This window comes from Chiloscyllium plagiosum, chromosome 17 (genome assembly GCF_004010195.1).
Source record: "Chiloscyllium plagiosum isolate BGI_BamShark_2017 chromosome 17, ASM401019v2, whole genome shotgun sequence".
NCBI lineage: Eukaryota > Metazoa > Chordata > Chondrichthyes > Orectolobiformes > Hemiscylliidae > Chiloscyllium > Chiloscyllium plagiosum.
Window position 1 is genome coordinate 61,432,833 of NC_057726.1, and position 12,984 is coordinate 61,445,816.

Consider the following 12,984-nt stretch of genomic DNA (forward strand, 5'->3'; position numbering starts at 1 on the left):
CAGGGAACTGGAAGTTTCCGAAGAGGTAGAGGTCATGGTTTGCGTCCTGGATGTGGATGGGAAGTGCCTGGACCAACGGGAAGAGAACAGAGTCAAGGTAGGAAGAAACGTGTTTGATGGAGCAAGAGCATGCAGAGATGATGAGTTGGCCGGGGTAGTTGGGCTTGTGGATCTTGGGAAGCAGGTAGAACCGGGCAGTGCAGGGCTGGGGGACCATGAGGTTGGAGGCAGTGAGATCATGGACAGTGTGGTAACAGTGTCCTATTAGCCATGGTGGAACATAGTCGAGGGAGGTAGGATGTACTATCGGAGAACTGGCATTCAGCCTCTGCAACATACAAGCTTGTACTCCAGACTACCACAGTTACGCCTTTGTCAGCAGGTTTGATGGTGAATAGATCACTGCACATTTGGAGGTGGTGAGGTTGGAGTGGATGAAGGAATTGGACAAATCAAGGCAGTTGATGCAATGGCAATCAGCAATAGAGGGGTCCAGGGCTGGTAAAAAGCTACGAGGGACATTCAAGAGGAAGAGCAATGTTAGAGGCAGGAGAAGGGGTCCTCAGAGTGGTTGGGAGTCTTTATTGGGAGGAGGCAAGGAGGTGGAGGTGGCAGAAGAAGAGCTTCACATCATGGCAGGCATGGAACTGGTTGGAGGTGGGGGAAGGAGGTGGAGAGGCATGAACATGAGCCCTTTACAGAGGACAGACTATTCAGTCTCAGAGTTCAAGGTCAATGGGGATGGTGATTATGTGGCAGAAAGAGGAGGGGGGCTATGATGTATTGTGGGGGTGGACAGATAAGGGAGTGAGGTATGCTGGTTCACTGCAGGTAGGCAGCAGGACCCAGGAGTGACACTGGGAATAGCACTCGTGTTTTGATTGGAGAGTGGGTGGAGTCATGAATAGAGGCAGAAGTTGCAGGAAAGTCGAGGCAGCTCCCAGTCCTTTTGTTGACGGAATCCAGGGCAGTGTTTGAGGAGTTGTCCAGAGCAGAGACGGAGGTTGAAGGGAGTTTCTGTGTTTCTGGTTGATGATTCTGGAGGCCTAGCTATTGGACTGGAACCAAAACCAAACTTCAAAGAATTATGTACTTACACCCCTAGGTCCCTCTGACCGACAACACTACCCAAGGCCCTACAATTAACTGTATAAAAGCCTTACCCTTGTTTGTTACACCAAATTGCAATACCTCACATTTATCCAGATTGAATGCCATCTGCCATTTTTCAGCTTGTTGATCCATTTGATCAAGAGCCTTCTCTCATCTGAGAAAGCCTTCTTCACTGTCTACAAAGCCATCAATTTTGGTGTCATCTGCAAACTTACTAACGATGCCTTCTATATTCTCATCCAAATCATTTATATAAATGACAAAAGAGGACCAATCCTTGTGGAACACCACTGGTCACAGGCCACCAGCCTGAAAAATAACCCTCCAGTATTACTGTCTCCTGCCAATTATGTATCCAATTGGCAAGCTCACCCTGAATCGCATGTGGCCTTACTTTACTAATTAGTCTACCAGGCAGAACCTTGTCAAAGACTTTACTAAAGTCCATGTCAAAAGCCTCTAAAATCCAAGTAAACACTGCCAATCTTTTTGGTAACTTCCTCAAAAACTCAATCATGTTTGAGAGACAATTTTCCTTGCACAAAACCATGCTGACTATCCCTATTCAAGTTTTGCCTCTCTAAATGCCCATAAATCCTTTCTTTCATAATCATCTCCAAAAATCTATCCACAACTGAAGTCACAGGTCTTTAGTTCCCCAGTTTCTCCTTACAACCCTTCTTAAACGAAGGTACAACATTCGCCACCCTCCAGTCATCAGGCACCCCACCTGCAGTTATAGATTATGCAAATATTTCTGTAAGGGATCTCTCAATGTCCTTCATGTTCCACAATTTCCTGGGATACATAGATAAGGTGCCGGAGGTTTATATCCTCTAACAACTCCCGAACTTCCTCTTCCGTAATGTGAACTGTTTTCAAAACATTAAAGTTTATTTCTCTGCATTCTCGAGACTATTTCTTTCTCCACAGTAAAAACGGACATGAAATATTCGTTTAGTATCTCTCCCATCTCCTAGCGTTCAACAAAGATGACTTATTTGATCTTTAAGAGGCCTTACCCTCTCTCTAGTTACTCTCTTGCTCTTAATTTATTTGTAGAATCTCTTTGGGTCATCCTCAATCTTATCTGCTAATGGTATTGCGTATCCCCTCTTTGCTATCCTGATTTCTTTCTTAAGAATGTCCCTACACTCTTCATATTGATGAAGAGATTCAATTGAACCAAGTTATCCATATGTAAAATAAGATCCTCTTTTATTTGTGACTAGAACCTCAATATTCAGATTCATCCATTATTCCTTAATCTTATCAGCCTTACCCTTCACCTCTTAATAGAAAAGTAATGCCTCTGAACTATCACACTCTTGAATGCCTGCGAACTGTCTACTCCAATCAATTTCTGAAAGTTTTTGTTTCATACCATGAAACTTTGCCTTTCTCAATTAAAACTTTACTGTTTATAGAAGGTTTATGTTTATTTTCCATAACCATGTTATAACTGATAGAATTATCATTACTAGACGCAAAGTGCTCCTTCACTTTACTTTTTCAGTCACCTGCCCTGTGGTATTACTCAAAAGGTGGTCTAGTTTTGCTCCTTCTCCTCGTAGGAGCATCCACATACCAGTAAAGAATTTTTTCTTGAGCACATTTGACAAATTCTTCACCAACCAGGCCTTTAACAGTATAGTAGGCCCAGTCAGTGTTTGGAAAATTAAAAGTCCCCCATTATTGCAACCTTATTATGCTTACCTTATCAGAGATCTCCCTACATATTTGTTTCTCAAATTTCCCTCTTACTATTGGTCAGGGGGCTATAAGCACAATCCCATTAGTGATCTTTCCTTTCCTATTTCTAACTTCTACCCATTTACTTTCACTGGATGATTTTTCACAAACAAACAAACAAACAAACAATCTCCCTAGCTACAGCAGATAGCTATTCCTTAAATCAAAAACACTACCTCCCACCCCTTATTTGAGTTTGGCATTGGGAGTAACCCAGAAATTACTACATTTAAAGATTCTGTTTTTCAATCTTCTACCTAACTTCTTAAATTCACTGTACTGCTTTAATCTTTTCTCTGAAAAGTTTCATTCCTACCAATATGTATAATAATTTCTGGCTTCTCAATCTCACCCTTAACAATACGTTTGAAATGTTTAGAGAAGTTCTTAGTCCTGGCACCAGGAAAGCAACAAAACATCCAAACTTTATGCTCACTGTCACAGAATCTCCTATCTATGTCCCTGATAGGACAGTCCCCTATAACAATAATTCTATTAAATCTTGTCAAATGCTGTCTAACATAAGAATCATTCCAAGTGTCCAATAACTGACCGCCCTTTCCATTACCCTTAGAGAGACCATCACCATCTGCACTTCCAAAAACTGAATATCTATTTGATAGAGGAATAGCCACCGGAGACTTTGAACTATCTTCTTACTTTTCCAGACAGCCATCCATCTGAGAGATTCTGCTGTGTAATCAGTTTTCCAAATCTACTAGCCACCTCATTCTGTACCTCATATGGCCTTAATAACATTAAGCCTGAGGAAGGAACTTTCAACAACACCACATACATAAAATAAACTTTCATTATCTCAAGAAAATAATGTTAAAATGGAAAACATTAAAAATGTATAAAACATGTAAAACTTACAAAAATCAAACACTTAGCTGATGAACTGAATTTAAAAAGACTCATCAATAAATTCCTCAAAGAGGAAACCTTTTCTAGAGCTGAACATGTGTAGGCTGCTGAAACGAGCAGTTTGCAAACATACATGATCTAGAAATATTCTCTAAAGTTGCATATTTGTGCTGCAAATCCCAGCCAGGTATGAGAATGAATTACCTAGTTGTGAAACCCAAATCAAGCTCATAAACCTAATGTATCAATAATCATGAGGCCAAAATCCCTTTACTGCCTTGTCTGAAATTTATTGTAAAATATACAAACAAAATTCTCTCCTTTGAATATGATTCCAGTCAGATTATTGTGCCAAAGTAAAAAAAAATTGTTTTATTTAGGATGATTTCAATTATTGGGCAGCTTACAGTGTCAATCAGCAATAATTAAAATGAACACAGATAAACAGTGTATCCCCTGCAAGGTTGGTCAGAGCTTCCATACTGAAGGATACTGAAGACTGATGATGCGGGAGGTTGAGGAAACACAATGAGCACAGATCTAGCAGCAGCAAAAAGGACTATTTCTTGGGTTAACTGCATGTGGATTAGGGATGGGGAAAGGGAGGGCCACACGAGCAAGGGAAATATATCTGCATGAAATGGATGAAAAATGAATTATTGAACAAAGAAAAATTTAGAGATCATACTTTTCAACACTTTCTCACATTTGCCTAGCCCAATCTATTGGCAATTGTAAAACAGCGGATAACATACTTGTGAAAGAGATGTCCACATGGGAGTTTGCGTGCAGACTGCATGGAGTCCCAACAGATTGCACAATCATCATTGTTAGAAGCCAATTCTTCAGGAGTGGCAGCTGCAAATCTGTTAAAAGAGTTAATCCACAGAATTAGGACTATAAATCCTAGTTGGTCTGACAGCATAATGTCCCACAGCACTTGTCACATTGATTTTTAAAATGTTCAATTAACTGGACAAATTTTCTACATTAAAAATAGTAATCATGTCAGCTCCTCAGCCATATAGATTCAAATCGCCTACAGCCCTACAAATATGCAATAAAAGTCATTACTGTTCAGAAAGTTTATCAGGTTAGTCAACAAGTTTACTCAGATTAACCTAAAATAGTATACTGTATCACTATAACAATATAAATGCAATCCTCTCTTGGATCTCAAAGTTGAGAATCTGCTTTCAAAGTCAGAATCATGGTAAAGCATAGATAAAGTGCAAACTAAAATACAATACATGGCCCAAATACAGGCTTTAGTACACAATAAACTGAAAACATAAAAAGTTATTTGAGTTTGTGTCAAATAATCATTAAATGCTTAATTAATTGAACTTATTACACTTTCTCACCAATTGCAATAAACATCAGAAACTGTGCTGCAGACAGTGGAATCAGTCAGACACAACATATTTAAGACAACTGTGTATACTGTATTTTACAAAAGATAATACTGTTGGGGGTAAAAGTGCGTCACACCTTCCCTACCACATATGGGAACTGATGCTCCCTTCTCAGCTATGCACATAGACTATTAGCCATCTTCCCAACCATGTGTCTCACACTAAAGAAATGAAACAGCTTAGATTTCAAATATCATTGCCATATATTTTGTTTCCTTTTGATTTTGTACATCTACAACATTTTGGAATGAATTCTCAGTCATTTTAAGGAGAAATTAATTTTCTTGCTTCTGTCATGCCCAATTACACGCCGGTAAAAATAAGCACTGTACTAATTCATTCCCACTGAATCCAAACTGCAGTCAAATATGTAACAAAAGTAAAACCTGAATTGATGATGTCAGCCTGCCACAGAAATACATTATTTCTATGCCCTAGAAAGAAAATGGCAGATACATGGGTACAGTATCATTCCTAAGTTCTGCAAACCACATATCGTTCTGACCACTCCTTAGCCAAAGTGGCAATCAAGGCCTAACTATTGCCTTAAGATTAGTAATAGTCGGGTGCAGGTTGCAGAATTCATGATAACCATGTCTGCAAACATACAGGTTAAGAAACTTAAACAGATGTCAAATATTTGCAGGTAAAATGTTAGCATGTACCATATAATCACCAATATGCCAGTGGTTTGTTTGTTAGTGAAATTAATACGTTCTAAATCAATTTGTTAATGATTTCCCTTGCTATTAATTTTAGCACTCGAAACAAGATGTATTCCATACGTAATATTCACCTTGCCTCCATATTGCCCACCACACGTAAGTAGTTCTTGTGACGCTTTAGCCTGCGCTGCATTTCATGGAAAAGATATCGAAGTTGCATGAATATTACCAGGCTCGCCATTGACAACCATATATTTCCAAACAGCTGGGAGGAGAAAAGGTAACATTACAAAATGTCATCCTGACAGTCCAAGCTTACACACAAGACATTGCAAATAACTTTTATCTGCAAACCAAAAAAAATGGAAATGCTGATTTGACCCACAGCATTTCAAATAAAATTAAAACAGTTTAATGTTTCTCTGATACACGAAGGAATCTGACAGTCAGCAAATTCTCACCTACTAATTTGAAAAACACATTTAGGACTACTGTGGAATCAGAAATCAACTGATAATCACATGGAGGCTTACAAAATAGTCACACTCAGCAGATCTATAACTTATTTAATGGAAATCCATTTTCAATTGACGCAATGATATTTACAATAGATTATTAACACACTCACAGAAGTCCTATTGCCTCCTCTTTAATACTTTTGTATTCATGCAATTCAGCAGGGACAAGTTCAAACATGTCATGCAAAGGCTACACTTCTCCACCAAGAGAATTAGCTATGTAGAGTGATCTTCAACGTATAAAGTCATAGAGACGTACACCACAGAAACAGACCCTTCGGCGCAACTCGTCCATGCCAACCACATATCCCATTCTAATCTAGTCCCACTTGGCAGCACCTGGCCCATATCCCTCCAAACCCTTCCGATTCATATACCCATCCTTTTAAATGTTGTAATTGTACTGGTCTCCACCACCTCCTCAGGCAGTTCATTCCATATACGTACCACACTCTGCGTGAAAAGGTTGCCCCTTAGGTCTCTCATATCTTTCCCCTCTCACCCTAAACCTATGCCCTCTAGTTGTGGACTCCCCCACTCCAGGGAAAAGACTTGGTCTATTTATCCGACCCATGTCCCTCCTGTTTTTATAAACCTCTGAGGTCACCCCTCAGCCTCTGACGCGTACGCAACCCCCCCTTCCGAGGGAAAACAACCCTAGCCTATTCAACCTCTCCCTATAGCTAAAAGCCTCCAACCGTGGCGACATCCTTGTAAATTTTTTCTGAACCCTTTCAAGTTTCACAACATCTTTCTGATAGGAAGACGACCAGAATTGCACGCAATATTCCAACAGTGGCCTAACCAATGTCCTGTACAGCCACAACATGACCTCCCAACTCCTGTACTCAATACTCTGACCAATAAAGGAAAGCATACCAATCACCTTCTTCACTATCCTATTTACCTGCGACTTCACTTTCAAGGAGCTATGAACCTGCACTCCAAGGTCTCTGTACAGCAACACTCCCTCGGACCTTACCATTAAGTGGATTAGTCCTGCGAAGATTTGCTTTCCCAAAATGCAGCACCTTGCATTTATCTAAATTAAACTCCATCTGCCACTTCCCATTGGCCCATCTAATCAAGATCCTGTTGTAATCCGAGGTAGCCCTTACACTATCCACTACACCTCCAATTTTGGTGCCATCAGCAAACTTACTAACTATACCTCTTACGCTCACATCCAAATCACTTATATAAAATTAAAAGAGGTGGACTCAGCACCAATCCTCCAGTCTGAAAAACAACCCTCCACCACCACCTTCGGTCTCCTACCTTTCAGCCAGTTCTGTATCCAAATGGCTAGTTCTCCCTGTATTCCACGAGACCTAACCTTACTAATCAGTCTCCCATGGGGAACCTTGTCGAATGCCTTACTGAAGTCCATAAAGATCACATCTACTGCCCTGCACTCATCAATCCTCTTTATTACTTCTTCAAAATATATGATTTCCCAAGCACAAAACCACGTTGACTACCCCTAATCTGTCTTAACATCATGAGTAACCATTCATGCAACTATAGGCCCTCTTTTCAAACAACTGTAAATAGCATCAACTTGCAGGCAAATACTCTTCCTGAATGTGTGTTCTCCTGGATGTCCAACATGAGTCCTGACTACCAAAATTTCTTGATATCTGGGCTAATGGTGACATTTGGGAGACATGCTATACATCATTTTTCGATCACCAGGCTACGTGGGTATTTTCTTTCTTTACTCATGTCATTAAGTTCTTGAGTAGTGATTTGAAATCCAACCACAGCCTCACAAATAGTACATGAAAGGACAAAGAATCAAGTTTAAATCAAGTACCTAAACTCAACCAGCATAATGTGTGGTGCAAATGCAATTTCCACTGTCTTGACCAGTGTGCAATTCAAATTGCGTAACTTTAAAGAAAAACAGCAAAGGATAACTGCGGTCAGCTTATACATTCAACAATCCAATCCTTGCTGATAAGAATATAGAATTGCAGGATAGTAACTTTGTTGCATAGGATTTAAGATAATAGACATTCCATTACTGTGTTCACTGAAAAGCTAAGTCTGCATAACTAACTCTGGAGTTCAAGCAAAGCTGCATACTACTTACCAACATGTGGATGTGATGCATCAGATCCACTGACAGCAGGTTCAACTCCATGACAAAATCAGTATAATAAACATAGGTGCCTTTATTTTCCCAGGTTCCCTCATGATTCAGATCCCAGAGATGGATAGAGTACCTAGAACAAAATATAGCACAGTTAAACAGAACACAAAAGGAAAGATTCTGGTCAAAGTAGTGCATGGATTATTTAAGTATTCCGCACAGTCATGTCTGAGACTTCTTAAATTCATTCATGGGACATAGCTAGTACATAGGCAAAACCAACTTAACTGCACAGCCATAACTGTCCTCAATGAGGTCTCAGGAGCAAACTGAGTCCCTAGTTAGGTTATTTAAGTAGGCACCAAGAGTTGTTTATATCATGTAGACAAATGAATCAGATGTGCTTTTATAAAAATTGCTTAGCCTCATAAGCTTATATTAGCTTCTCATTGCAGATCAATTTACTAATAATTTAAAATCCTCAAATTCGCATAGTGGGATTTATGCTGTCGGCTGTTTTTAAGTTTATTTCACTGGACTACGAGTTGTACCATATGGAAAACAAACAGCATTAGAAATGGGAAGGGTTAAAGCACAAAAACCCCTGGCGATCTGTTGCAAGGGGTCTGTGGAATGCTACACTAGTCAAAAGGTCACTGTGGCAGGGTGGGACAGGAATAGTGAACCAATTAGCAAGAGTATGGTTGAGGCTGAAAGGTCAATATGGCGGGTTGAGATAACACTGTTAGTAAAGTCAGCCTCGCCTGCTAAATATCATCAGAGCAGGTTGGGACAGTTTGTGACAATAAATATTTGTTACATGACATTAAATATTTAACTAATAGCTAGTAGAGTCAGCCTGTTTGAGACCCTTAACAGTAAACTATCTAATCGTGACATTAGAATAACATTAAGTAGAATGTAGGAAAAACCATAGTGGCAGAACCAGAGTGATAACGGGAACTAACATCATTGGTTTATCGTATAGCTGGAGTGAGGTCATTTTGATTAACACAATTGGACATACTGATAAGCTAACAAAGACATGATAAAAAAAATATAAACAGCCACAGTCCGTGAGGTTCGGGGCATTCAAGAATCTGCTTTGAGTGTCATGGTTTTTGTTTGCAAGTAAAAGACCTACACCTTGAGAAACTCTCTGCATCTCCTGGTGATTCTCTACATTTTCTCCACCACAACAATAAACATGTTACCTTTCCTTTAAGCACACTTCAAAATGCTTCTGCAATTTATAAACTTACCAGTTTCACATGCAAAAGGTACTTAACACCAAATCTCCTCACAGGGAACCTGAAAGTTTCATACGAACATAGGAACCATCAAGCACGCTCTGCCTTTGTGATCTTGCCTGATCTTAGCCTCAACTCCACTTTCCTGCCCACTCCCCATAATTCTGCAACCCATTACTAATCAAAAATTAAAATCTTCTGCATAGTTCCTGCATTTAACACACACTGGGATAGTGAATTCCACAAACTGACAATCCTTTGAGAGAAGTAATTTCTCATATGCTTTAAATATGCTACCCCTTATGCTAAAGCTATGGCCTCTCTGCTCACATTCCCCACAAGAGGAACTATCTTGTCTACTTTGTCAATTCCCTTCAGTGTCTTGTATACTTCAATTAGATCTCCTCTCCATCTAATGAACGTTGCTGATGAACAGTTTGGGCATAATCTCTCTTCATAAAATAAACCCATCTACTGAAACCCCTCTGCACTGCCTCCTATGTAATTACATCTCTCCTCAAAAGAAGGGGACCTAAATCGTATGCAATTTTCCAGATGTGGTTTCAGTAGTACCTTGTCCAGTTGCAGTAATATTTCTTTACTGTTATACTTTATTCCTTTGGAAATAAATGCCAGAATTTCATCTTCCCTCCTTATTACTTGCTGCACCTGTATGAGTCTTCTGTGATGCAAGCACCAGAGGTCACTCAGATCTCTCTGCACCGAAGCACATCTGAATTTTCTCTCCATTTAGATAATAGTTGCCTTTCTACTCTTCTGACCAACTTACCCATGTTAAATTCTATCAATCAAATCTGATGCTTAGTGATAAATTCAAACACTCAAACAAAGTACATTCACGGTACATATATAGCACTGAAATACTGATTTAACAAGGTGTCTCTTCTTGAATCACTACAGAACATGCCCTCAATAGAGTTTCCCCTCGTTAACTATTCCACAGGCCTCAGCTTGGCATACCTAAATGCAATTGGACAACATTTAGCAATCAGGAGAAACCCCCAGTAATTGGAGGTTTAGTGGACAACGAAGGAGGTTACCTCAGTTTACAATGGGATCTTGGTCAGATGGGCCAATGGGCTGAGGAGGGGCAGATGGAGTTTAAGTTAGATAAACGCGAGGTGCTGCATTTTGGGAAAGCAAATCTTAGCAAGACTTATACACTTAATGGTAAGGTCCTAGGGAGTGTTGCTGAACAAAGAGACCTTGACATGCAGATTCATAGCTCCTTTGGGAGATGGGAGGTCATGTTGAAGGTGTACACAACATTGGTTAGGCCACCGTTGGAATATTGCATGCAATTCTGGTCTCCTTCCCATTGGAAAGATGTTGTGAAACTTGAAAGGGTTCAGAATGGATTTACAAGGATGTTGCCAGGGCTGGAGGATTTTAGCTATAGGGAGAGGTTGAATAGGCTGGGGCTGTTTTCCCTGAAGTGTCAGAGGCAGAGGGTTGACCTTAGAGGTTTAAAAGGTCATGAGGGGCATGGCTAGGATAAATGGACAAAATCTTTTCCCTGGGGTGGGGAAGTTCAGAACTAGAGGATATTGGTTTAGGGTGAGAGGGGAAAGTATAAAAGATACCCAAGGAGCAAATTTTTCACGCAGAGGGTGGTGCGTGTATGGAATGAGCTGCCAGAGGAAGTGGTGGAGGCTAGCACAATTGCAATATTTAAAAAGGCATCTGGATGGGTATATGAATAGGAAGGGTTTGGAGGGATATGGGCCGGGTGCTGGAGAGTGGGACTAGATTGGCTTGGGATACTGGTCCGCATGGACAAGTTGAACTAAAGGGTGTATTTCTGTGCTGTACACTTCTATGACTATGACTAATTACCTCTTAAGGTTTGGGGCACAAAAGCCAATGAGTTTCCAACATCCCACATAGAACAAGCAAATTTAGAAGAGAACGAGGAACTAAACTATGAATTTTCTGGCTCCATGTCCCAGTTACACACTATCCTCACCACAGATCAAAATAAACAAAATCACCAAGCAAGAGCATTCCAACGTTGCATAAAGCACCCAATGAATGTTCGACAGTTTAACCACATGGCAAGCAATCCACATTCTTGCTTTGATTCAAGATACTTTCCAAATAAGTTTATTACCTACCTAAGAATAACGTGCGCTGTCCGGACAGTCACAACCAGGCACTAGAACAGACAGTGAGAGTTATTACAACACATTATAGAAGTAAATTGAAGTCAGACAAAAAAGGGAAAAACTATAGCAGACTAATATAGAATAGAAATTATTACTTATGCATTATAGCTTTTATTGTGACCAGAAAAATCAGGTGAAACGAGACCAGTGGGGAATAAAAATGACCAAAGAAATAAACATTCTCTATTTCCACACTAAGCAGTCACCACACAGAACAAATTATTTGCTTACCTCAGCTGCCATAAAGGACAATGTATGCATTCCATGCGAATATCCAACCAGTGCACAAACTACAGCCAGAGTGCAACAGGACAGCAACATGGAAACCAGCAGAGCCAATACACGTACGTGGCTACTCATTGGAGTAGTTGGAGAAAAAGACAGCTGGATCAGAGGAGAGAGTATTGCAATGTGATAACTAAATGAGAAAACTACCAAAGTTATCTGTGTATTAAAAAAAAGTGGAGCAGCATCTGGAAGATGTTAATCTACGAGGTATCAATAAATTCTACAGTCCTCTCCACAAAGACCAAACAAAATCGGCTGAAGGGATTGGGGGAGTAATTAGTGAGCGGCACGGTGGCACAGTGGTTAGCACTGCTGCCTCACAGCGCCAGAGACCCGGGTTCAATTCCCGCCTCAGGCGACTGACTGTGTGGAGTTTGCACATTCTCCCCGTGTCTGCGTGGGTTTCCTCCGGGTGCTCCGGTTTCCTCCCACAGTCCAAAGATGTGCAGGTCAGGTGAATTGGCCATGCTAAATTGCCCGTAGTGTTAGGTAAGAGGTAAATGTAGGGGTATGGATGGGTTGCGCTTCGGCGAGTCTTTGTGGACTTGTTGGGCCGAAGGGTCTGTTTCCACACTGTAAGTAACCTAATCTAATCAATTCAAATATCAATGCTCCACTGGGACTATTTGGAGACTGCATACCACCTACTTCATCCATAAACCCCAACATTAGCTTAACTTTGTGCTTGGCAGCCTTGAGTTTAAAACACCAAGTTAGTCTATCCCAAACTGCTTTTGTCAGTTCTCAGAGGGCAAATAATGGGACTGCAAAGAAAAAAAAGTAACTTGTGAGCAAAGCTCAGCGCAAACCAATCATGTCTTATTATTTTTACTTC

General features: G+C 40.3%; 1 protein-coding gene across 2 annotated transcripts in view; it reads right to left on the bottom strand.

Annotated features, from left to right (window-relative positions):
- Positions 1-12,984, bottom strand: part of amfra (autocrine motility factor receptor a) — a 71,445-nt gene that overhangs the window by 28,520 nt on the left and 29,941 nt on the right. For both annotated transcript variants that reach the window (XM_043707303.1, XM_043707302.1), the window contains exons 4-8: positions 12,093-12,245; positions 11,811-11,851; positions 8,426-8,558; positions 5,944-6,077; positions 4,488-4,598 (exon numbers count right to left, since the gene is read on the bottom strand). In XM_043707303.1, coding sequence (XP_043563238.1) covers positions 4,488-4,598; positions 5,944-6,077; positions 8,426-8,558; positions 11,811-11,851; positions 12,093-12,245 — 572 coding nt within the window. The remainder of the gene's footprint in view (positions 1-4,487; positions 4,599-5,943; positions 6,078-8,425; positions 8,559-11,810; positions 11,852-12,092; positions 12,246-12,984) is intronic.